This window comes from Aedes albopictus, chromosome 3, assembly GCF_035046485.1.
Source record: "Aedes albopictus strain Foshan chromosome 3, AalbF5, whole genome shotgun sequence".
NCBI classification, from domain to species: domain Eukaryota; kingdom Metazoa; phylum Arthropoda; class Insecta; order Diptera; family Culicidae; genus Aedes; species Aedes albopictus.
In genome coordinates, this window is record NC_085138.1 from 291,775,589 (window position 1) to 291,801,838 (window position 26,250).

Below are 26,250 nucleotides of genomic sequence, written 5' to 3' on the forward strand. Positions count from 1 at the left end.
AAATTTCCCTTACGAAAGTAAGGTTCTTGTACCAAGGCCACTTGGGCTGTACCATTTTGCATAAGTCTGCAAAGATTGATCGTTGCTGTTCTTTTATGCTGAAGATTGATCTGAGCTATCCTAACCGTAGCCACTACCCAAACTAGGTAAGATTAAACTCTTCGCAACAGCAGCACAACAAAGAACAGCAACAATAAAACCAAATCGGTATCGATTGGAAAACGCCAAAGGCGAGGATACACAGAATACACTGTGTAAATCGCATAATGCGAAACCATATAGGTGAAAATTTAAACTAATTAACAACATCTTCATAATCCCGCCCTTATTTAGCCTCAAGTGAGACTAAAGAAGGGCAGCTGATTGTCTCGGAGAAACACAAAGTCCACTGCACCATTGCTCCGGTTAGCGCAGTAAGGGCTACATACTGTGGAGGGCGCCCTGGTACTCCACAGGCTCCGTTAGCGGTTAGGTTTTTATTAGACCCCCCTGGCCATTCATTCCTAGGCACGGTAAGCATAAAGCCGCATCACACCATGAATTAGGGGTCACCTGTTGGTGGATTCTTACCACCGGAACAGGCGGTCCGTAGTGTTATTCTTAGCCAATTGAGACAATCGCTACCGACACTACACAGCTATCTAGGCTGATCGAGAAAAGAAGTTAATATTGATTATCAACTTCATACGGACTCGAACAGCCGAGAACAAAAACAGGGGTGTCCATTATGCCCCTAATCCCCCTACTTATTGAATTTTTCCATCCAACTTGAACTTGTAAATGAAGGGGCTTAGTGGTACTTTCCTTTTCGTTTCAGAGAGCGAGTATAGGCGCTTAAGCCTTAGGCATTAGAGCCAGGGCATTCAAAGCAAATATCAGTGTCCCATCCCAGGAGATCGCGCTGATATGGAAAGTGCATTAAGTTTCTTAGCTACGCCACTTCCACTGATTCTACGTTTGAAATCCATTCCCCTAAAAATGAAACGATTGGTACGGTTGTCCCCGTTTCTTCAATTATCAAATTCAAAAACATGCGTCTATCATGTTATTCATAAGTGGATAACCTGATTCCCGTAAATTTTTGAATTATTGTCAAACCCATCAGTCTGCATAGTGGGCCTGGCCATTTTAATATTTCGACAATGATTTTTCATAAGGGCCTAACTGACTTGATCGATTTCTCTTCGTCGACTCTCTCTTTCGCTAATAACTCGATCAAAACAAACAAAATCATTATTCTTTTTGTTTCTATAACAGTATGCAGTCGTCTTCTTCGCATTTCAACCAAAAAATCTTTGGAAAACTTAATACACATTCTGTGATAACATAAAGAGAGGATCGATGAAGAGAACTCGAAAATGTCAGTTAGCCCCAAATGAAAAATCAGTGTCGATTTGTATCATATTATAGCTGATATGCTGCAAATATTAATGCTGACAAGAAAATAACAGATGAAATTCTGTTATTTCCAGGATGCTTTTTAATACTGGTTATGCAAGCGCTGAATTCTAATATCACTCTTATTTTTGGCCTGCCCAATCCACGACGTCAAGACATAAACGCTCAGGTAGGCGAGGAGGAAAAATTCCGATCGATGATTGGAAAGTTCAGCACCCACCAGCTGACGACGAACGAAAACAGCCTACGACCTTGTCTACGACTCATCGATATCGCCACCGCTTCCAAAAACATGGCAATTCGTAGCATCTTTTTCCAACACAGCCTCCCTTATTGTTACAGCAAACAAAATCGCAAATCGATTACGTTCTGAAAGACGGACGGCACTTCTCCGACATTAACGACTTCAGAACCTATCGTGAAGCTAACATAGACTCCGACAACAACCTGGTGATGGTCGAACTGCGCACAAAACTCTCCGTCATTGTTGAGAATCACTGGATTGTTCCTCATGCTCTCGCCGTTCTGCTTGCTCGCCGATAACATTTCGCGATGTCTTCATCAACGATGCAGCCGAGAGCACAATCGGGTACGTGAGAAGGAATCGACGAAACGATTGGTTTGACGGGGAGTGCAGAGCGATTTTGGGGGAGAACAACGCAGCACGGTCATGCTGCAGCGAGGAACCCGGCAGCACGTGTAGCGTTACAAACCGAAGCGGAAACAGCACCCGCCTTTTTTGCAGGGAGAAAAAGCGCCCAGCAGGAAACCCAGCAAATATTGGACTGATCATAGCAGGCATCATGTTAGTTTAAAAAATCATTTATTATTATTTTTACTTCATTACACCAACAAAGCTAGCCATGAAAATGTTCGACACTTCTCAGGTCATTTTGACAGACCACACACATGCACGAAAAAGACGGATAGCATATTCTACTTTATCGATCTTGTTGCTGTCCTTTTCAAGCTCATGTTACATCTGTCAAAATTACCTGAGACTTGTCAGTGTCGTAATCCTCACGACAGTCGTCCTGGGAATTCGGATTCCCTTCCGCTTCCGAGCGACGAGCGTCCATTTTTTTTTTAATTTCTCACACGCGCGACTGTACTGTCGAAACTTATCCGAGTGAATGACTCGTTCACCGCCACAGAGCTAGCTCATTCCCGCTTGCTCACGAAGCTTTCATTCTTTCGTCAAAACCCTCGCTAAGCTTTTCCTCTTTTTCTGATCTTCAATGCAGGGTTGTACTTACCCGAGAACCTTTTACGGCGTTCGTCAAGCTTCTAAATCTAAAAGTAACAGCGATGCAGGGTTGAACTGATGGGAATTAACAAACACTAAGGGAGATTTTCTGTCTGTCAGTATGAATCAAAATTTGCTTCGATGTTAAATTATAGACATTTATTTCATTTCTTTTCATTGCTATTTATTTTTCTTCTGCTGCCTGTAATAGGTACTACAGTCAGTCATTTGGAGGTTAAGTTCGCTGGTGTAATAAAGAATAACCGAACAAATATGGATTCGCATCCGACCCAAATTGAGTCAACATGTAAACATTGTGCAAATCATTCGAACTGTCAGCAGCACATTTTCGTTCAATTCTTCCTTTTAGAGATTAAACTCACGTGGAAATGTTAGTTGACAGTTTGACACATTCATTAGTCAATGCAGATCACACACAAGCGAGTTCTTTATCTGTAATTTGCTTGAATAGTTGAAAATTTTGATTTTCTGGTTTTGTTTTGATGGATTGTTTATATCCATTTGGACAGATGGACCTCGTTCGGGTTGGATCGGAAAAAATCGGCAGAGCGAACCTCGCCATGTTTGGGTCGGATCTGGGGCGGATCCGGATCCGACCCAATCGAATAAACGAACGTTTCGACAGCAGTTAGGGCGGATCTAGAGCGAAACTAGGTTCGCTTCATGAATAAACGAAAACGACATTAGTAGAGGCGCTGAAAGGCATGTTTACTGGTAAAACTGGATGATGGACTAGTGTGAATCGTTGTCGATTTAGTTCAACCCTCAATTGTATTTTTTTTTTCAACCTAAACATAATTTTATGCCTGAACTCGAGTAACCCTAAAAGGGATACCTTCATGGCCTCAGTTTCGTCACCTCGCTGAGTGTGTTCCATCAAAGACGAATTCTGAAAGGCGCCTGGGGTCCAATGGACCCCAGGAAGGGTTACCTGGGGTCCATTGGACCCCAGGCGCCTTTAGGGTTAATGTACTTTTTGCGTTGTTTTTCTTCAATGTCATGGAACTTGTGATCTACTAAATACTATTTTAGATTTTTCTCGTTTTGAATTTTGATTCAATTTGCAGACACAACATCTTCATTGGTTTTAAGACAACGTACAAGTTAGTTAAAGGTACCGAGCTTCCCAAGATTATGTCAGATGATGGTTTTCCGACGATGTGCTACTCTGGATGGATAGAAGGAAAGTGTTTAAAGAGTTTTGCAGAAGAAGTGTCTACCGTGTTGGTGATAATGATAAACTTGACAAGACTAAGTTCATGATTGCGGATAGAGACAGAGGCAAACTCAGTGGTGTTAGTGATGTAGTAGTGATTGATGGGGACGCGTTTCAAGTTGTAGGAGAATCCGTGTATCTTGGAACACTTGTGACATGTCACAAAAACGTTTCCCGTGAAGTGAAAAGTCGTGTTGCTGTTGCCCTTATTGACTAAGTATCCAATTTAGATCTCGTAATTTGCAATTAGAAACAGAAGTCGCTCTGTTTAAAGCGTTGATTTTTTTCCGGTGGCTGTTTACGATCACAATGCGTCGACGTTAAAAGAGGTGGACCGAACAATTTTCGAAAGTGCTTCGGACATTTCTCGGTGGGCACTAGATAATGGTCAAGAGTTATATCGAGTGTGCAAAAAAGTGTACAAAAAAATACTGTGAAGCATATCTAACACGTAAGACTTCAGAAAGAATTGCGAAAAAAAATAGTCGGTTGGAGATCAAGTAGACTTCAGTAACTTCGACCGCTAACGCACTGGCTGCAGCCTCGAACGTTCGAGTAAACTGGAGCAACATCACCCAAGATCGACGAAGATGGAAACGCTCGGCGCTGGATGACGATACACTGAAGCCATTAATGTATGTATTAAGGTTGGTATTTTAAATTACTATCTTCCCTATCTATCTAAACATCTTTGTATACAACATCATTAGAATCCCTATTATAGTATGACATTATAGTATGACGTTGCGGTATTCTTAATACTTTCATTTGAACTAAATGATACATCATTTAAAAAGTTAATCATGGAGATCTCGGTATTGATTCTTCAACAAAAAATTATTTTTTTTTAGGTATTATAGACTTACTAGACGCAACTTATCCAAAGTAATAGTTACTATGTAAAACACTGGTTGTGAGCTTGAATTAGTTTACAATGACTGCTATTCTCTTACACCCTTTCCTTCCCAGGACTTTAAGGTCATTATTTCTATGCAAAAAAAGCGTTTCCGAAGCGTTTCCTTGACCAAAAGTTTATATTGCAAATTCGCTGATTTTTGTTGTAGCTATCAATAAGATGACAAAAAATGTTGTAAATCTCTGATATTTTTATTGTTTATCAATTGTTATGTAATTTCAACAAGTAGTTAGCATTTGGGTTTATTTTATTATTATTGCAATCATACTGTAATAGTAGTTTACGCAACAAGGTGCAGAATGACCTGGAAAAATCGAGTTCTGCACCGAGTTACGTACAACGTTTTTTGCAATTTCATAAATTACCCTTGAGAATAGTTTATAACAAAACTTTTTCATCAAACTGCACACTGATGTTCATAGCCATGTTTAAGAAAATCTGAACATATCAGGTTATACTGTGCAGTTGTCACAATTTTTCGAAACTGTGTCCAGAAAGCATCAAGAAGTTGACCAAAACTGAAAACAGTGCTGTAATGGTTCATTACGCAACGCAAATCAGTGCTGTAATGAACCATTACAGCACTGTTAATTGGCTTCTTTAACGATGTTGAGATAATTTGATATTCTGAATCTGCACGTCAAACTGAGCTAAAATCCAAATTTTCATGAATTTTGGAGCCCGGGAACCTATTTAAAACTCAATTTGCAGTTTGTATGGGAGCGATTTGTCGAATCACCCCTCGTCGCAGTTTGTACTGGGCGGAGCTGTCAAACAGTTGCCCAGCTGTGAAAAGGTGATTTTAAAAAATCTCTTTGAAATTGATTTTAGGTACCAACATAAGGTTCTAAAAATCTGAAAAAAATAAAAGTGGCTTAGAAAAAGGCGCTCTTTCGCACAAAATCAAAAAATCAATACATTTTTCATAATTTAAAACCCCAAATTGGTGTGGGAAAGTAGGTTTTTTTCAGTCACATTTGCGTGAGGTTAAACCGCCTATTACGATGAGAAATTGCAAAAAAACTATTGCATCATACCTATTCATGTAATTCAATTTGACTTGAATTCGTCGAAAATCAATGGTTCTCTCTAGTCTAACCATGGGAAGTCGTGGTTTAAGCAAATCGTTTTCTATTTAATAGACGTTGTTCCGCTGTTACCAATTGGCTTCTTTAACGGTGTTGAGATAATCCCATATTCTGAATCTGCATGCCAAACTGAGCCGAAATCCAAATTTTCATGAATTTTGATGCCCGGGAACCTGTTTAAAAATCAATTTGATGTTTGTATGGGAGCGATTTGTCAAATCACCCCTCGTCGCATTTTGTACTGGACAGAGCTGTCAAACAGTTGCCCAGCTGTCAAAAGGTGATTTCAAAAAATCTATTTGTAATTGATTTTAGGTACTAAAATAAAGTTCTAAAGATCTGAAAAAGAAATCATAATTGCTCAGAAAAAGGTGCTCTTTCATATAAAAACAAAAAATCAATACATTTTTTTAAATTTTAAAACCCAATTGTAAAAGGCATGTTTAGGATTCCTATATGGATGTAAATAATCGATTTTACAGCTGGGCAGGTCACATACAAATCGCGTGACCAAAACCTGCAAAGTCTGGCAAGTGCCAGCATCATCGTCTATTGAAGGGTGGGAAATAGTTCACATGGGCTCAAACTCAACAGCCGTCAAATCAGCATGGCAGTAGTTATACATATGTGCTTAGTGTGTGCCTTCTACATCGTTTTGAATAGTAGTATCGTCCCTATAGTATATACTACGTCATGGTCAAAGAAATGAAAAGTGAATCGACAAGTTTCATTCACAACAGCGGTTACCATTTCATGGGAGCGATAATGGAAACGATGAGTTTGTTGATAGTGCTTGATAAACAAACGAAAAGAGTTCTCGTCGTTTTTTGACAGACAAATGAAAATATTTTTCTACGAACTGGACATAATTTTGGAAATGAATCAGCGCCTCATAAAGTTAACGACATAATTCACGAAAAATGAGAATCACAATTAAATGTACCCCGAGTACCATCTGTCATTTGAACAATAGCGGGTGCATGATAAGATAACTGAAAGCGATTCCGAAAGTAGAAATCAGTGTCTTGAATTTAGCACCTGTTACGTCAAGGTAGGGTGACACTTTGTCGAAGATGAAAACTTTGACTCATCATTCCATTTCCGGAGATGATGGATGAGCGTAAGAAGGTAACCCCTTAACAGGCATTGAATTACGCAAGTTCAATTAGCGAGTTCCGGGCATAACTGTTCATGATTCTGTAAATTCTGTACGCGTCCGTGTCAAAGGCTTATCAAAGCGTAATGCTCTCTCGTTCTTGTGTACTCAAAACGCATCTCAGTACTCATGCATGACAATTTAGCATTTAACCTGAGACGAGACCGGACAACTGGCTTCTTATTGATCTTATTTTCTTCCAAAATGTTTGTTGTTTATTTACGTTCCGCTCCGATCGTCGTTCGGGCTAGTGTTGCCAAACATTTTATGTTGCTTCAAGATTCAAGTTTTTACGGATAAAACATGAATGAGAAGTGCCCATAAATTTTGTCATGAGTTTAGGGGGCCGGGCGAATGAAGGAAAGTTCCATAATTGATTATCCATAGCGTGTTCGCAAATCAAAAGCAATGAAGGATTAGTTCTAAATGATATTTATAAACATAATTCTTTGGAAAAAATACCTTTAACGCTAAAGCTAGATTTGCTTCAAAATTGATCACGTATCACGATTTTCATACAAAATAGTCACCGTTGAGATGCTGTAACTCTGCTTCCTGGTGAAAGATTAGGCTTACTTTTTGACGAGAAGAAATGTCTTCGGTTTTTATTCAAGCTAATTTTTTTTTTTGTAGCATTAGCTACAAAACAAACAAGGTCAAAATAGGAATACTCCCAAATTCATCATCGAAAAGAAGCGAGAAGGCACCGATTCATTGCCTTCTTTTGGTGTTATTATAAGTGCTCATTTCTAACAAAAATACAAAAAAAAAATAGTGAACAAAACAATCTTTCAATCAATCTTTCATTTTGAGTAGGATTGAATTGATAAAGCAACCCCCCGAGCAGTTGAAACAATCTCCGTAATAACAGTTTTTGAATGTTGAAATTTTTGTTAAATTTTCAATACATTTAATTAATTATTACGAATGAAAAAAATAATTCTCTTTCATTATTATAATGCACTTATACCATATTGAAAATGTATGCGGACCGTATTTTCAATCGCTTTTGACAACACTGTCCACACGCGGTCGGGAGCGGTCGGATGGTTTTTGCTTTTTTCTAATAGCATGAAATCAACCAATCAGCAGCTGGTCCGTTTTGGCCCCATATCGAGCTACCTATTGACTGGTCTCGTTTCAGCATTTAACGACTCTTAGCGTCATGCACTCGTTATCTACAGCACATAGGGTATAGAGTGACGAAGGGTATTATCGGCAGGTTTGTTCTCTTCGTCATGGGGAGTTTTTGTGGGCCGAATTTCCTGAAATTTGGGCATATAATTCAACTTCGTTGGGAAGGATTTGAGGTCAACTGTGAGACCAACAGGTTTCAAAAAAACCCCCCCATGACGAAGAGAACAAAACTGCCGAGAATACGTAAGTTCCCCTATTTCGGTTTCGTCAAGTTTTTTTTTTGTGTTTTCGTTTTCAAATATTTACTATACGAAGAGGCAATGCTGATTCTGATGAACAAAAAAGCCTTTGGAACATACCGACAATAAACAAACAGTGTTATGAAGTCGTAAGTGGCCGTACTAGTAGTTATCTTCCAAGTGCAAATAAAAACAATTACAACCGTAGATAACAATCAATCAGTGGCTTATTTATTAGTGGTTCGCGTTTGATGCTATCCCGTCGGCGTTGACTGAACCGGTTATGTACACAGGACTAAAAGCAAAGCTGTTCTACTCAAAAATCTGTAACAAATATCTTTGAATATTGGTGGAAAATAATAATTACTATTTCTATAAATACTAAGGACTATTTCGTCCTAAATTGAAAAAAAATGAACGAGTATGAAAATCAATCGATTAAGTCTATCTAAAATAATTTTATTGAAACACTTGGTTGGCATCGAGAGGGTCGTTTAAAGAAATCTGGGTCTGCGTTAATATTTACAACGGAATGTGATGTAAATTTCATTTCAAGATGGGCAATTTTAAACGTGTTTTATGTTATTAATTTCTGTTTGATTTGATAATTATAACACAATAAATGTTACCTACATGTAAAAGTTGTTTTAGACTTAATAAAATGTTTTGATTGTTCAAGAAATTTTACTTTCTTTGCAGTATGTACATCGGATTTCATTAGTAACTAGTTACCACCAGTAACAAGTTGATTTCTTCCCACGAAGAAAAAGAAACCCATTATACTACTACAATCACTGTTCAAGTGGAAGTCGTTATCAATGTGTTTACTCTCCATATCCCATTATGGTGACAGGACTAATCGCCAATCTAATTAATAACTGCGTACCATGGGTGGTTTGAAGTGAAATCTTAATTACTACATGCAAATGAGATTCATCCACTTAGTGTGCGTTTGGCCGTGTTGAAAAGCGATAACTTATAATCACGGCTCGGTGAAGCTTGAGTTAATCGTCATGGCGTTGTCGATTAGTTTGATGCACCGGGGGAATTATCCATCATGAACAATTCAAGGTCTTCCGTAGGGCAAGAACAGCTCTGTGAACAAACTTTGTTGGATTTACATTAGTTTGATGCTTTGATAGCAAAGCATAGTTGGAATCACATCACTTAATGATTTATCTCGAACTTGTTTGATTTATCACCACATGCCCCTTCATTTGTGTCAAGATTTACATCGATTGGACCTTCGTCTCTCAAGAAAAGCACCTAATATTTTACCCATTCAGTTGTCTTTGACTGTATTCAGATATGGGCTCCATTTCTAGAGGACCGTTTTGTACTTAATATCGAACATGTCACTCGATACACGATTTGGTTGGTGAGTCGCGTCTGATTGCGGTGAGCAATCAATTCAACAATTTTTGATGGGTTGGGTCGGTCAATGTACGTACCAACTGAACAATGAACGCAGTATGTACGGATTATCAGGTCATCAATCATCAACTTGCCGCGAAAGGCAATATTTAATGTTTGACTTGAGCAAATTTTTCGAAAAAATGACAACTGTGTACATACTTTTCTCTGACTGTACTTTATTAACCTTCATTCGCACAGTGGTCGCAATTAAATATTGAAAAACAAGAAATACAAAGCTCTAGCCCAGATCAACTATTAGAAATTAGAATTAGATATTGGTCAAGGAAATCAACTATTAGAAATTGTTAGTTAAGCTCTAAAGAAAAATAATTATTGGAATACAGTCAGGTTTTTTTTACGCGAGGGATACGTACCGCGTAAAAAAAACTCAGTTCAAAATTCGAAAAACCGCGTAAAAAAAGTCTCACCATTTCTCGACGAATCATGCACAAATAAGACGATAAATTTTTTTTTGTATAGAGTTTTCATTTACGCGGCCGCGTAAATGAAAACCGCGTAAAAAAATACCTGACTGTATTCCCATTTTTCACACACAGCTTTAAGCATAGCATAGTTGTCCCATGTTATATGGGATTCGCACATAACATGGGACAATCGGGCGTAGAACGGCAAAGCTGGTATGCGTTCATTTATTCATACACATGGAAACGCAAGCTTCATTCCATCTTGGCGACGTTGTAGTTCAACTCGCAATGTTTTTCCCTATTGCTTTGTGATGGAGAAATGGTAGCATGTCAACTGGTGTGTACAAATGGCATTGAGTGCTATTAAACTACATACAACAGCACTATTAATTTGCCATAAACATGTCCAACGCTCGTACTATTCACGATCATCATCGTGAGCTCAGTTCCCCGATAATTATTTTCCACCTTGAAATTTACCGTGCGGCTTCCGATTCAGTCGCGTGCGGATAGTTGTACATGCAAGGGAGTGTCCAGTACCAGATATCACTAAAATTATTATTAGACTCGTTATTAGCCTACAGAAGAGGTCTGTCAGTTCTGAGTCAAAGTTTAAGTTTCTTATTATTTGCCGGCCTGATTGGAACATCTTACTTTAGATTTAATGGACTAAAATAAACGTAAAAGATTTAGAAGCATAATTGAAATTACTGTTTACACTTGTCTACAGCATTTTTGAACTCGGTAAGCTGATGATCATTTTTAGACTAGAATCATGCCCTGAGTTCGGAAAAAGGTTTTTTATTCGCCTTTCCATACGAGGCTAACGATTTGAAAGCGATCTATTTTTAAGCAAAGTTGCTTCATACATCTCATTTTGAAGTTTTGTGAGATATTTCTAAAAGCATTAATACAAAATTAAAAAGAAAATCGGGTTATGTACTGTTCCTTTTAATTCCACAAAGAGTTTGCATCCTTCAATCTCGTATTTTAGTCGAGTCAAGTACGAGATACTGAAGACGACCTTACAGTTGACGTCGAAATACGTATCTGTCAAAGGATGCAAATTCTCAGTGGAATTAAAATCAACAGTACTTAACCCGATTTTCTTTTTACGTACAGGTATTTTACTAACACGCCCAGGTTCATCATTATCATTAATTCAAGATATTTTTTAAAGGCGCTGCCCATAAACTACGTAGACTCATTTTTGCCCATCTCAAATTTGACATAAAAATATCAATCTTTTGGATGTGTATTACAACTTCGTAAAAACTGTCTTTCAAAAATCGCCTCCGATCAACGTCATGACTCACAAAACATGTTTATTCATTCATGGCAGACTTATTGAACATAGCTTTGAGTAAAAATTGATGTTAACATATAAGTTTTTTTAAAAACTGCATATTTTTGCAAAAAAACAAGTTTTTTTTAAAGAAATTGCCTCTTTTTAGGCGTTTAATGTGGGTTATTATGTAACCTACTAAACTCTATTTTATTTATAACATACAAAATACACCAGTTGTAAGAATTTTAAAAACTTATTCAGATTCAGCATCATCAAAATTAGTTAAATAATTTTCTAATCTTAGAATGTTTTGTCATTGGTTGATCAACTTCTCGCCATATTGAACACACTCAGTTTCTATTTCGCTGTTCGGTAATTTTTTCACCGGAAAAATTCGGTAGAGCGAAAAAAATACCGTTGTTCGGTAAAAATCAACTATTTTACAAAAGTTCGGTGATTTGATTACCGAACAGTTTGTAATTTGACACCTACCTGTCAAATATATTACCGTACGTACTGCAGAAACTAAAAAATGCAGTATACTGTACGAAAAATGACCGAACAGTTCGTATATCGCACCCTACATTACCGAACAATCAGTAAAGTGGTAAAAAACACTTACGAAACGTCAAGTTGTGGCAAATGGAATTTGTAATTCCATATTTTAAAGTTCAGATATTGTTTTATAAAGTTCTAGTTCCTTGAGGATGGTGTAACTATCGGGTAAAGCATCATATTTGCTGAATCGGTGTAAGTACATATGCATCCAAATATTGAATCTGGTCATCTTCTATTAAAATTATCAACACAAAATTCCAGCCGCTAGCAGCTTCTCCAACTCCGAAACGATGAAAGTTTACGTCGCATTCATACTATATACCAGATCGAGCGGAAATTAGAGCAAAAAATGGCGAAGCTTGTTTATCCCGAGATACACAACTTTTTATACAATTACCGTAAATAAAAACAAATAAACTCTGCCCTGCATCTTTCATTTTCATTGATACCGAAAAACTGTAAAAATATCCAATAGGAATTGAAAAACTACCGAACTCTACGGTAATTTAGGAATAAACTCTACCGGAGAAATTCGGTAATTTTTGACAGCTTTTCGAAAATTCTATTTACCGGACGTTCGGTACCGGTTTGGATTACCGAACGGATTACCGAACGTTCAGCTGTTGAGAATTCGGTAAAAAAATTACCGGATACTGTAAAAAATCTAAGTGTGAAAGTTTTCAAATTTGGCCATTTGAACATTTTTTACAAAATGTAGCAGTTTCTTTTAAGAATTTAGTTTACGAAATTTGATACAGATCCACATGTTTTAAAAATGTTCGTTTTGAATCATATGCATTGTACCTGATTTTATTGAAAAGAATAGAGGAAGATTACGGTACTGAAATACTGTTGTACGGATAAAAAAAAGTTGTATTCTCTGAGCAATCAAGTAGTACGAATATTTATTAAAATCTCAGCTAATAGTTTTAGTTTTGGAAACTGTAATCGAATATGAGCATATAGGGTGACGAAGGGTATTATAGGTAGGTTTGTTCTCTTCGCCATGGTGGGTTTTTGTGGGCCGAATTGCCTGAAATTTGGGCATATAACCCAGCTTGGTTTGGAAGGATCTACAGATTTCAAAAAAACCCCCATGACGAAGAGAACAAAACTGCCGAAAATACGTAAGTTCCCCTATAACATCGAAATTTACATTAGTTCTTCTAATTTGTTTCATAACTTGAGACTGCGTGCACCAAAACAGCTGATTTTTGGACCAGTAATGGTACATTATATGTAGCTTATACCATAAAATTTTCATCAAAATCGGTTCAGTATTTGCGGAAATATTGTGAATCCTGAAAACTGCAATTTGAAAATTTTGTACAAAGAGGTTTAAAAAATAAGAACACATTTTTACTCTTTTATTTATAGAGCCAGAAATACTGAACCAATTTCAATATAAATTTTTCTGTATGTAAAGTATACATATCAAAATGTTGTGTAAAAATGTCATTCAATTTGATCCAGCCGTTTTAAAGTTGTATTTGTTTAGGTGGTCAAATTTTATCAAATTTTTTCACGTCAGGTCAAAATTTGGTCACACATTTTTTTTCATAACTTCAGTTTTTGTACACCAAAACAGCTGATTTTTGGATCAGTAATGGTACATTATATATAGCTTGTACCATAAAATTTTCATCAAAATCGGTCCAGTATTTGCGGAGATATTTTTAAACCCTGAGATCTTAAATTTTAAAATTTTGTGCAAAAAGAATTCTCACATTTTTATTGTTTTATTTATAGAGCCAGAGATACTAAACCGATTTCAATGAAAATTTTTCTGTATGTAAAGTATGCATATCAAAATCTTGTGTAAAAATTTCATTCAATTTGATCCAGCCGTTACAAAGTTATATTTGCTTAAGTGGCACCCGGTCAGTTTTTTTCATATTCAAACTGCTGCAACTTTGAAAGTATTCATACAAAATGGCTCAAAATTATACTAAGAACATATTTTCATAATAGTACTATACTGTAAAATTTTGATAAAAATCGGAGCAGTATTGGTAGTTCTATAATCAAAATTGTGCTTTTCTGACCTTGAATTTCCGAAAACTTACTATGGAGCGCCTTTGTACAAAATTTTAAAAAGGTAGGTCGATGGTTTTATCTATATACACTCCCGTTCAAAAGTTTGGGGTCACCCCCTCAAAAACATGTCATTTTTTTAGGCCCATATCTCCGCCAATTTGCGTCCGATTTCAAAACCCTAGGTTTCATTCAAAAGATTATAAGTCAAAGAAACTTTGAACATGATTTAAAAGAAACTTTTTCAAAAAATTTTGTATGTAAACTTAACCCAAAGTTGCCAAATTTTCTAAAAAATGAATATGAACTTACGGCAGTGTCGCTGGAAATTGGGTCGACCAAATTTTAAGATGAGAGCGGCAATATGACCCATTTTCTATTAGCTTTCAACTGCTTTTTACAGAACTTAGCTAAAAAATCAAGAAAAAAAGTTATTAAGTAAATTAATCCTTGATGTCATCGACCAAAAGTTTGGGGTCACCCCTCAATATGATGTATCGGCCAAAAGTTTGGGGTCACTTTCGTAAAACGTGGAAAAGTGATTTGGAGATATTTTCGTCATCTATAGTTCAATTTTAATTATTTTTGGTCGATGACATCAAGGATTAATTTACTTAATAACTTTTTTTCTTGATTTGTTAGCTAAGTTCTGTAAAAAGCAGTTGAAAGCTAATAGAAAATGGGTCATATTGCCGCTCTCATCTTAAAATTTGGTCGACCCAATTTCCAGCGACACTGCCGTAAGTTTATATTCATTTTTTAGAAAATTTGACAACTTTCGGTTAAGTTTACATACAAAATTTTTTGAAAAAGTTTCTTTTAAATCATGTTCAAAGTTTCTTTGACTTATTATCTTTTGAATGAAACCTAGGGTTTTGAAATCGGACGCAAATTGGCGGAGATATGGGCCTAAAAAATGACATGTTTTTGAGGGGGTGACCCCAAACTTTTGAACGGGAGTGTATCAACCAATACTCAATCGATTTTGATGAAAATTTTATGGTATTAGCTACATATAATGTAGCATTACTGGTACAAAAATCAGGTGTTTTGGTGTACGCAGTCTAAAGTTATGAAAAAAAATGTGTGACCAAATTTTGACCGTATCACCCTTTATGACCATTTCCATCAGTATCATCATGCTTCCTGGTGGTTGAACGGGATCACCCACGTGTTCCATCAAGCTAGACGCAAAACTTGAATCAAGCAAGCTATGCTATAACCGTCACAGTTTTTCAAGCTCTTGACGAGGAAACACAGGTTGTTGCCAAAACAATTGCATTATGATTCATAATTCAATCCAAATGAGTTGCGTTATGGCTCATAATGCAACTGCTTTTTATAGTGAGGAAAAGTAGGCCCTAGTGACACTAAAACGGCAAGTATAAAATTCAATATTATAGTGCCAAATTGCAAAAAAAGTATTTATGGCTCCGATTCTATAAGGTACACCGGGGCAAGTTGAAACGGGTGGGGCAAGATGAAACAACGGGTTAACATGATGTTATCCAATGATGGTAAACAGCTTGAATGAATGCCATAACACATACTTTTTGATTCAAACATTATTTTGGCGAAAGACAATTTTTCAAATTATATTGAAATCTATTTCAAAACTTCGCGTTGCATCTTGCCTCACCCGTTTCAACTTGCCCCGGTGTACCTTATGTTTTTGTAAGATATGGAAACTAAACAATCATGTGACATTGACTGCTACATCTGGTAAACAGATTCAAGACGTCATCCGAAATATGTCTCAATTTTTATTTTTTTAAGATGCGAGGAATTTGTTATATCATGCACATTCATATAATAGCTTTTAACAAATTTTCATTTCATTTTTCATTTTTATTCAATTTTACAATCATTTTTCTTTTAAAAAGACATTTTTAAAGAAAAATCGCTATCGATCACCTCATGATCCCTAAACATAAGTCGATAATTTAAGATATAATGTAGGAAACTTCACGAGGAATCTGATTTCCGAAGACCGCAAAATAATTCGACGTTGATGGAAAAAGTTATTAAGCCTTTCTCGATAAAAAACATAAAACATTTTTATTATTTATTGTTATTCCTTACATGTTAAACACCATCTCCTTTTGCTTTTCGGTTTTCAGTCAATAACTTTTTTCACATGCTTCAGATCACTTTGCGGTCTTCGAAGGGTTGGTTACTCGTAAAATTTTCAACAGAAATCATTCATCGACTTATTAAGGGGCAATCTGTGGCGGTTTTTTTTTTAAAGGTAATTTTCCCATATTAAATCGTATGAAAGCTTAGAATGGCGGGCGCTAAAATATAGTTTCTCCGATCGTTCTGAAATTTTGCACAGTTGAAATGGGACCGAAATGGAACCCAAATAGTGTACAGGAACAAAAACGGTTTTTCGGTTTAATATACATGCTTTATAAAAACCGTTGTTACAAAAAAAAACTCGCAACAAAATAAATAACACTACCTAGTCAAATGATTGTTTTTCAATAGTTGACCTTAAAGGGGGGCAAACAAAAAAGGTTTTAGAAATGTTTTTTTAAGTTGATTCATCCACACCATTCCCAGTGGCTTGTTAGAGGTTTAAGCCAACAAAGGATGTCTGCTCGTGGTAAATCCCATGATTTTCTTCTACAATCCATTCAACTCTTGGTAGGTACATATTGACACGATTCCGAGCAACACTGAGTAATATGAACTGTTCACCGCCGGGACCCGGCATTGTTTGCTTTTGCTCTTGCATCACATCACACAAAACAAAATCATCTCCGCGACGACGCCAATTTGAGTTTCCTTTTCAACCTTGCGGAATGCTGGCTCAATAATATAGTGTAGTCATCGCGTCGCGGCTCCATGAAGTTTAGCGAAATTCAGTGGAACGCTACTAATTATTTGGGAATGAGTCATGAGAAAATCCATTCCGGCAAACGGAAAGAATAATTATACTGTTACTGCTTTTGATTACTATCAGACTTGTGATATGACTTTTTCTGCCAGTTGTAAGATAAGCCATTCGCTGATAACATCAAATCCGTGTCCAAACAAGTATGTTATAATCGGTTGGTTCTGGCAGTGAACGTCAGGTGATTTTGCACCTGCTAGGAATGATTTCTTAATAAACGAAAATTCTTACCTGACCAGAAGCTTCAGAAAGCAGCCGAATCCTCGACATGTGGCAACTTCGGCGGTGTAGGTGACGGTCATTTTGCGTGACTAGTCCGTTGGTTTCTGCAGTGCTTAGTTAGTTAGCTCAGTAGTTAGTAGAGTGGCGGTTGACTGCCGATGCGGTGGTGGTAAAGTTGATACGTTGTTTGTTGGGCTAATTAGCAAATGATGAGTTATCGCTACCAGTTAGCAAGATTTCAGTCAAGCTTCTCGTACATCACACCATAGAACTGTTGGGTTGTTAACGGGTTTGCCATGCGAATCACGAAAAACATTTAACACTTGATAAACTTTTGGCCAACATTTACGAATTCTTTTCTTTTTATTCAACAACAAACAACTTTGAAGACTTTCACTTAACCTTTTTCTGCTGCTCTGTGAATTTTTCGGCACCTTTTCTTTCTCGACAGCCAATAATTACATATTTTTCAACTTTCAACCAGCTTGGCAGTGGCTCAGCTCACATTTTTTCCCAGAAACAATCACTATAAAAACTCTTCGTTTTATATGCGGAATTCACTTCAACCGCACACTTTACGCGAACCCAGACTCACGCGCGACTTCAATCCGCCGCCCGCTACGCAGAGAACCGCGGTCACCACAACCAATCCCGGCTCGATTCACACTAGCACTGAAATAGGGACCGGACGTGTCGCGCGCGCCTCCGTTATGGATGTCGCCGGCTTGCGGGCTCAAGCTAGAATGACATCAACTCTCGCTCTGCACGCTCGCTGGACGGCTTCGGTGCCCGGCGGAGCTCAAAGGCGGTCGATGATGGTGGAATCATCATCATTCATCATCGCTCGCGCTGTTCGTTTGGTTCGTCCCGGAAGAAGTATTTGCGGCAGGCAGGGCGGTTTTGCTGATTGTTTTGTGTAGGTACTGCGGATTCTTATTAGCTTTGATTATACACTTCAGAAGTCTTCTATGCTTCTGTCCCAAGTCGGCTGCTAGCATACATTCCGAGCATATACAGATACTGACTGGACTGGGTCAAGCTGTGCTATAAACCTTTTCAGTTTGATGACTGACGACGGCTCCTAAAATTAAAATTTGGATAGGCAGAGAGACATTTGATTAGACACAGCGTGAAACCCTCGAATCAGGATGTACTATTATACATCGTTTGTGTTTCATACTAAGGGGCTGTCCATAAACCACGTGGTCATTAGGGAGGGGGGGGGGGCGTTTCGGCCAATGACCATTTTGTATGGACAATTAAACATTTTTGTATGGACTAATCACCACGCGGGGGGGGGGGGGGTTTGAAAAGTCACAAAAAAATGTTCACGTGGTTGGACAGCCCCTAAAGTGCACAGGTATTTCAATTGTGCAACTGACTTAATGGTTGAATGATCGTGTGATGTGGCCCTCGTAATAAATTTTGGGGTGAATGGAGGACTTCGCAAAGCGAATATTTACAGAAACCGGTTTTGCGAAATGAAATGAATTATCCAATAATGTTGAAGTTTAGCTAGTGTTATGAAATTCAATGAATTCATGAAATGTGTAGTACACTGATTTTTTTACGCGTGTAGTAATTAAGTATGTTAAGTATGTCACTAAGCCACTCCCAACATTACACTGAACACAGTAGTCATTGACTTTTATAGATTGACGTAGGGAACATTTCGACACTAATTTTTCATTTGGGCCTAACTGACATTTTCAAGTTCTCTTCATCGATCCTCTCTTTGTGTTATCACAGAATGTGTATTGAGTTTTCCAAAGATTTTTTGGTTGAAATGCGAAGAAGACGACTACATGTTGCTATATGTTGATGTCGCAGAGGTTTGGAGACGAAGAACAAGGCGGGGTTGAACAGGAACTAACGTTTGATGAACACGTCTGAACTAATTGGTGGTTCGATCAGGAATGAGAAAATTTTGTAACAACCCTAGTTGCTATGTATCGCTTCACTCCATGTTACGGTTGTCAGGGGCGTAGCGGGGTTGCTACACGGGGTGCACGATTGCTTCGGTTTTCAACACCCCCTCTCAATCGGTTACTCCAAGTCTTGATCTCAAATCTTGGAATCGTACATTGTCCAGTGACTTCGTGAATAAATCAGCTTCTTGGTCTGTGGTTCCAATTGGCTCGATCTTTACGGTCCCAGCCGCAACGTGGTCTCTCAGGAAATGATGCTTGATGTCAATATGCTTGATCCGTTTTGATTCCACGTTCTTTGCAAGTCCGATACATCCACGGTTGTCCTCAAATATTGGGATTGGTTCTCCCTTCGAGTTGCAGTTTAGATCTTCCAGGAGTCCGCCCAACCAAATCGCTTCACTGACAGCGGCGCTGAGGGCCACGTATTCCGCTTCACTCGACGAAGTAGATACAGTCACCTGTTTTCTGCTTGCCCACGATACGGTTGATCCAAACACCTTGAAGACAAAGCCTGTTACAGACTTTCAGTCCTCTTGATCGGACGCCCAATCTGCATCCACAAATCCGGTTAGTGGTGACGAGGACTCATTACGCTTGTACAGCAATCCAAACTTGGTAGTGCCTTTCAGGTACCTCACAACGCACTTCAGGGCCTGCCAATGATGGTCCACCGGGTCCTGCTGGTAACGGCCTAGGTAGCTCACCGGGAAGCAGAGGTCAGGTCGAACACAAAGCATCTGGTACATCACGCTTCCTAACAGCTCTCTGTAAAGGCTCTTGAGTTCTATGTCCGGATCGGCTCAACTGCAGTCCCTTTTCCATAGGCGTTTTCGTCGCGTTGCAGTCCGTCATTTTGAATTTATTTAGAATCTTCTGAGTGTTGTTCTCCTGAGACAGCTTCAAAATCCCTCTTCTGCGGTCATAGTCCATCTTCATGCCCAGGAAGAATCTCGCCTCGCCGCAGTCCGACATTTCAAACTCACAAGATAGTTGTTGCTTCAGTTTTTCAATGGTTCGGATGTTTCTTCCAACGATGAGCAGATCATCCACATACAACACCAAGTAGACTTTATCATCCTTGTTGGTCGAAGTATACAGGCAATAATCTCTTCTCGACCTTGAAAACCCGAGTTTCAGCAACACTGCGTTGAATTTTTCATTCCAGCATCGTGGAGATTGCTTGAGTCCGTATATTGACTTCAGCAGCTTGCAAACGGTCCCTGGTGCTGATTTGACTCCATCCGGTACCTCCGATAGCTCTTCCTTCAGGTTGCCATGGAGAAAGGCCGTCTTCACATCCATTTGATGCACGTGGAAACCGTACCGCACAGCCACCGCCAGTACCACACGAACTGTTGCCAAACGAGCCACAGGAGCGAACGTTTCTTCGTAATCGACGTCAGGACGTAGCAGGAAACCTTTCACGACTAGCCTTGCTTTGTGCCGCACCGCTTGACCATGCTCGTTCTCCTTCAACCGGAAGACCCATTTGGATTTCAAGGGCTTGACACCTTCGGGCCGTGGAACCAGTTGCCACACGTGGTTGGACTCCATCGATTTCAACTCGTCGTTCACAGCATTCATCCAACGGTCACGATCATCGTACATCGGAATATCGGAGAATTTTTGCGGTACATCTGGGAAAGGTGAAGAGCCAACAGCAGTTGCTTCAAAACCAGTTAAATAATCCAGTAACTTACCCGGAAACTTGCGCTCATCAAATTTCACATCCCGTGCGATGACGACTTTCCGAGCATTTCTATCCCATAAGCGATATCCATTTTCGGCATATCCGATCATCACCAGCTCACGACTCTTTGCATCTAGCTTCTTGCGTAGCTGGTTCGGGATCCAAGCGAATGCTTTACAGCCGAAGACTTTCAACTTCTCCAAACTTCCGATCTGACCATCTTTCCGCCGGGGTGAGGTTCTTCGGGAGAGCAGCTGTAGGACTTCTATTTAGTAAAAACGTACCTGTCAGAACAGCTTCTCCCCACATTGCTTTGGGCATCTTCGAGTCGATGAGCATGGTCCGGACTTTCTCCACCAGGGTTCGGTTGAACCGCTCCGCCACCCCGTTTTGCTGGGGGGAGTACGCCACTGTCGCCTCGATTTGGATACCCTTTTCCTTATAAAACTTCATCTGGTTCCCGGAGCAGTATTCACGTCCCTGATCGACGGTCAACTTCGATATCGATTTTCCGAACATGGCCGTCATCATCGCCTCGTATTCTTGAAATTTTTCAAAAACTTGCGACTTTTTCTTCAGGAGGAACACCATCGCAAAGTGCGAATAGCCGTCGATGAAGCTGACAAAATAGCGGCAGCCATCCCAGGACGCAGGCTCTATCGGTCCACAGACATCCGAATGAATTTTTCCGAGGGGTCTCGTTGCTCGTTCTCGCGTTCCGTCAAATGGTTCTCGACACATCTTACCTTGAACACAGGCGTCACAAAACTTGAGCTTCTCGGGTTTGAAGTTCAGTCCCTTGGCCAAATCTTCTCGCACCATCGTCTTCATTCCGTTTTCACACAAGTGACCTAGTCGCCGGTGACACAGATTTGTTACGTCCGAACTGCACAGGTTTGCTGATTTCTCCGGGAATTCAATTTCAAGCTCGTACAGATTTCCTCGTAGATAGGCCGTCGCAATAGGTTTTCCATTGAGCTTCAACGTTGCCAATTTGCTGTTGAACACGACTTCGATACCTGCCTTCGCTAACTTCTTAACCGACATCAGATTGTCCCGGAGACTTGGTACGTACAAGACATCCTTGACGTGCAACGGGACTCCAAAGTTACTTGATCCTGCAATGACCCCAACCTGCCGGGCTTCTAGAAATTGTCCATCCTAAGCAATGTTGATGATAACCGTCTGGGGAGCTGGCTTCAGTAATGCGAAAAACGATTTCGAGTTTACGAGATGGTCACTCGATCCAGAGTCCAACTTGAACACGATCTTCCCGACACTGTCTCGCTACGAACCATTCCGATCCGCCATGAATACGATCGGTCTTGAAGAACTTGCCTCGTCCCGTTTCGCTTTCTTGCAATCTTTCTTCATATGTCCCCTTTTTCCGCAGGCGTGGCACTTCCCGTTGAATCGGTTACCGTTCTTCTGGTTTTCTCCAACGAACGCCGCCGGTTTGTCCCCTACGATGTAGCTTCGCTCGTTCCGCTTGGATTCTTCATCGATCAGACGGGTTTTCATAACTTCGTAGGTGAGTTCGTTCTCCGGTAGATTGTCGAGCGCCGTCACCAGTGCATCGTATGACTCTGGAAGTGTTAGCGCCAGAGACGAGCAAACATCGCTCTCTTCAAGCTTCGATCCGGCCATTCGCAACTGACGGATTAAATCTTCGAACTCCAGCAAATGCCCCCGCACCGAGGCGCCATCCTTGAGGTGCAATCTTGCTATCTGCTTCCTAATTTGGGTCTGCCTACCTGCTGACTTCTTCGCGAAAGTGTCCTCGAGACTTTTCCACATTGCCTTCGCCGTGCCTTTGTCCCGAATGCAGCCTAGGTAATCGTCCGCTACGAAGCCCACCAATATCGCTTTGGCCTTCCTATCCATTTCGTGGAACTTTACGATAGCGTCCCATACGTTCGCCGACTCCAAATAGATTTGGACACGGAACTGCCAGACGTCGTAGCCTCTTCCGGCAAACTGTTGAATTCCGTGCACCGCAGCTTCCTTACGTTGGTCACCCATAACCTGTTGATGTTGCAGAGGTTTGGAGACGAAGAACAAGGCGGGGTTGAACAGGAACTAACGTTTATTAATGAACACGTCTGAACTAATTGGTGGTTCGATTAGGAATGAGAAAATTTTGTAACAACCCTAGTTGCTATGTATCGCTTCACTCCATGTTACGGTTGTCAGGGGCGTAGCGGGGTTGCTACATGGGGTGCACGATTGCTTCGGTTTTCAACACTATAGAAACAAAAAGAATAATGATTTTGTTTGTTTTGATCAAGTTATTAGCGACAAAGAGAGTCGATGGAGAGAAATCGATCAAGTCAGTTAAGCCCTTATGAAAAATCATTGCCGATTTACATCATTCTGTAATAAACGTTAAAACAGATAAGACGTGTTGTCCATTATATCGCCTGCTACAACACGGTTTTTTTACACAGTATGTACCGCGTAAAAAAAACCGCGTTATTTCGAAAAACGTCGTAAAAAACCGCGTTATCTCAAAACCCGTCGTAAAAAAACCGAATTTTTTTGAAAACACGCAAAATAGTCAGGATCACATCTAACGTGACTTTACTTTTTTACGACGTTTTTTGAAATAACGCGGTTTTTTTACGACAGTTTTTGAAATAACGCGGTTTTTTTACGACGTTTTTTGAAATAACGCGTTTTTTTTACGCGGTACCATTACCGTCGTAAAAAAAACTTCAGTGTATAAAAGTCAATCAACCTAGGGTCTTGTATCATTTGGGCAGGTGTACCTATTTTGGGCACTTGCCGCTATAACTAAGCAAATTTCAAACGGATTGATTTGAAATTTTGTACAGAGTTAGGCACGTACAGTATCTAATTTTATACAAAAACTACCTACTTTTGAAATTTTACAATAATTAACATCTAAATCTATACAGGTATACCTCGATTTAGTGGACTCTCGATTCTACAAGAACCTCAAGGAAGCATCTCGGCAGGGCTTCTATTTTGGGTACTTTTCTGTGACAATTCAGTCAGTTTTGAACCATTTTTTAGAGCACGGTAAGATTCTTATAGTATCTAGTCGTGTACAAAAGTTTAAGTCAATAGGTTTGGAATTGACTGACTTATAGCGATAAAGTGCACAAAATACCAGCCACTGCCACAGCCACTATTTACCTCGATTCAATTTTGTACATTTTTTAATGGTAAAATTTTTAATATCCAATCAGTTTAAAACTTGCAGTTTGAATTATGATGATTTATAATACCAGGGTTTTCAGCCTTTTGACGCGCGGAGAACTTCATATCAATAAATTGTTTTGTGGAGCATCCATAATAGCGCCAAAGCATACCTCATAACATTCTTGGTTTTATATATTTACCTTAACCTCATACTTCCCTTTCTGACTTCATCTATATATATATATGAAAATTGAGACTGCACAAGCTCTTCAAAGTTTGTATGGGAATTACTATGGGAAAACGATGTTTTTTATTCAATCGACCGTATTTTCCCAAGTACCCTAGAGCATTCGTTGATCCTTGTTTCGTCTAGGCTACTCTATCAGCTACAACTTTGTTGAATGCTGCATTCAAATCGCATGCTTGATTAATTGATTACCGAAAGCAATAATTTTCCTTAACTCTGAGCGGTCGACAGTATGCCGGCTTGAAGTGATGCGTTAGGACCTGATATTCACGGCAGAATGTAGAATTTGCCGTGCACCATTAAGGCCGCACGGGACGACGTGTAATTTTTCCTATCTTCCCTCTCTTTCAAACAATTTGCCTCGCGATTTTGAAGAAGCAAATATCAATTTCCACTGCACTGACGTAGCTGAAACTTTAGTCGATTGTGCACCAAAAGTGAGCAAATGAACGATCAAATTTCTAGCCAATAATATGAAGTAGAAGTTGAGATTTGCATCTTACTAGCAAAAGAGCAATGGCGGATGATTCAACCACCGTCCCGTCCGGCCTTAAGTCTGGTCCGTTGTCGATCATTCGTCGATGTAGCTGGCTTGAAAACTTCACACAAACTCATTGCGTTTCGCAGCGCGGTTTCACGAACACTAGTGCAAATCTACTGGTGGAAAATTGCTGACAAAAAAAAAATGGTACGTTGTGGTTTGAGCAGCAATCGTACTTGCGTTTGAGCTCAGCTGCTGAGTTTCCTATTCCTATGCGACCGTAGCTGCAGCGCCACGATGCCGAACATGTGGTTTTTCAGTAGATCGACGAGTATGTGGATGCTCCCGATAAAAAGTGAGAAATCTCCAATTCCAAGGTCTCAGATTCCAAGTACCGAATTTCCGATCGCAAGTCCTTTTTACACGCTGGGGTCGTTGACAGTCTCGGTTTATATTATTCTGTTGCTGATTTTCCGTTGCAACTCTTTTTGGCGGTTGGCTCGTAGGGCTGGACATCAACCCCTTTTTTTCCTCCCCTGTTGGCCCTGTTGGGGAAATTAAGCCACTGCGTCCAATAGGCTGAACTTTTGTGGCATGTCCCGTTTTGATATGTTAGCTCACGGTGTGTCTGGTAGAACAAATTTATTACAAAAAAATGGGCATCGCTAATTTTTACGCTACGTGAAAGTTGACGCTACCAGCTTTCATTCAAGCCCAACATCGAAATATTCCATCGGGGGAACTTTTTCATACAAAAATTGGGTATGTTTGTTAAGTAGAAATAGGGATTAATTTGGAACCGTGCATTTTGTATGGGGAAAAACAGTATTCTGAAAAAGTTGTTCGGGATCCCTCGGTGGATTTTTTTGAGGGACCCTGCAAATGAAAGCTGAAAGCCTCTATTTTTGAATAGCGAAAAGTTTGACGATGCCCATTTTTTTTGTTGTAAACTTTTCCCATACACACGCCGTGAGCTGTTAGCTCACGGCTAAAGCTTCACCGGGGCTGGTTAAGTGGCTACTCGATCTACCCTAATAAGTTGCTCGCAGTATCCGGCCGGTACCACGGGAAAGCATGGATAGGAGTTGCTGAGAAGAGTTTAGTGATCTCAATGGGATCTGAATTACGCATTAGCCAGCGTATACTGTGCCAAAATTTATATCAACTTACTTGAATTTTGTATACGGCTAGGTGCTGAACGTACAGGGGGTGGCCAAAATGTTTGGGATAGGCAACTTGTTTTTCTCTCACAAAAAAGTTCAACAAGCTGTAACTTTTCAGTGCATCAAAAATTCTCAAATTTTGACAGTTTGTCAACCTATTATATGTGCATCAGTGGTACAAATTTGAGCTCGATTAGTTAATCTTTCTGCGAAATAAGAACCGTTCTCCTAAAACACTATTTTTTAGACAATCAATTTTTGAACTGTCATATCTCCGAAATCAGTGAATCGAATTGAAAGAAATTTTGAACGTTTAT

At 39.4% G+C, this 26,250-nt stretch overlaps 2 protein-coding genes across 3 annotated transcripts in view; one reads left to right on the forward strand and one right to left on the reverse strand.

Annotated features, from left to right (window-relative positions):
- The window catches only part of LOC109418709 (POC1 centriolar protein homolog), a 35,856-nt gene extending 32,085 nt beyond the window's left edge, over positions 1 to 3,771 (forward strand). The window contains exon 4 of the mRNA XM_062861274.1: positions 3,733 to 3,771. Coding sequence (XP_062717258.1) covers positions 3,733 to 3,756 — 24 coding nt within the window. The 3' untranslated portion in view covers positions 3,757 to 3,771. The remainder of the gene's footprint in view (positions 1 to 3,732) is intronic.
- LOC109415951 (bestrophin-4) overlaps positions 1 to 26,250 on the reverse strand; it is a 61,194-nt gene that overhangs the window by 18,787 nt on the left and 16,157 nt on the right. For both annotated transcript variants that reach the window (XM_062861272.1, XM_062861271.1), the window contains exon 2: positions 17,266 to 18,337. In XM_062861272.1, the coding sequence (XP_062717256.1) occupies positions 17,266 to 17,336 (71 nt within the window). In that variant the 5' untranslated portion in view covers positions 17,337 to 18,337. The remainder of the gene's footprint in view (positions 1 to 17,265; positions 18,338 to 26,250) is intronic.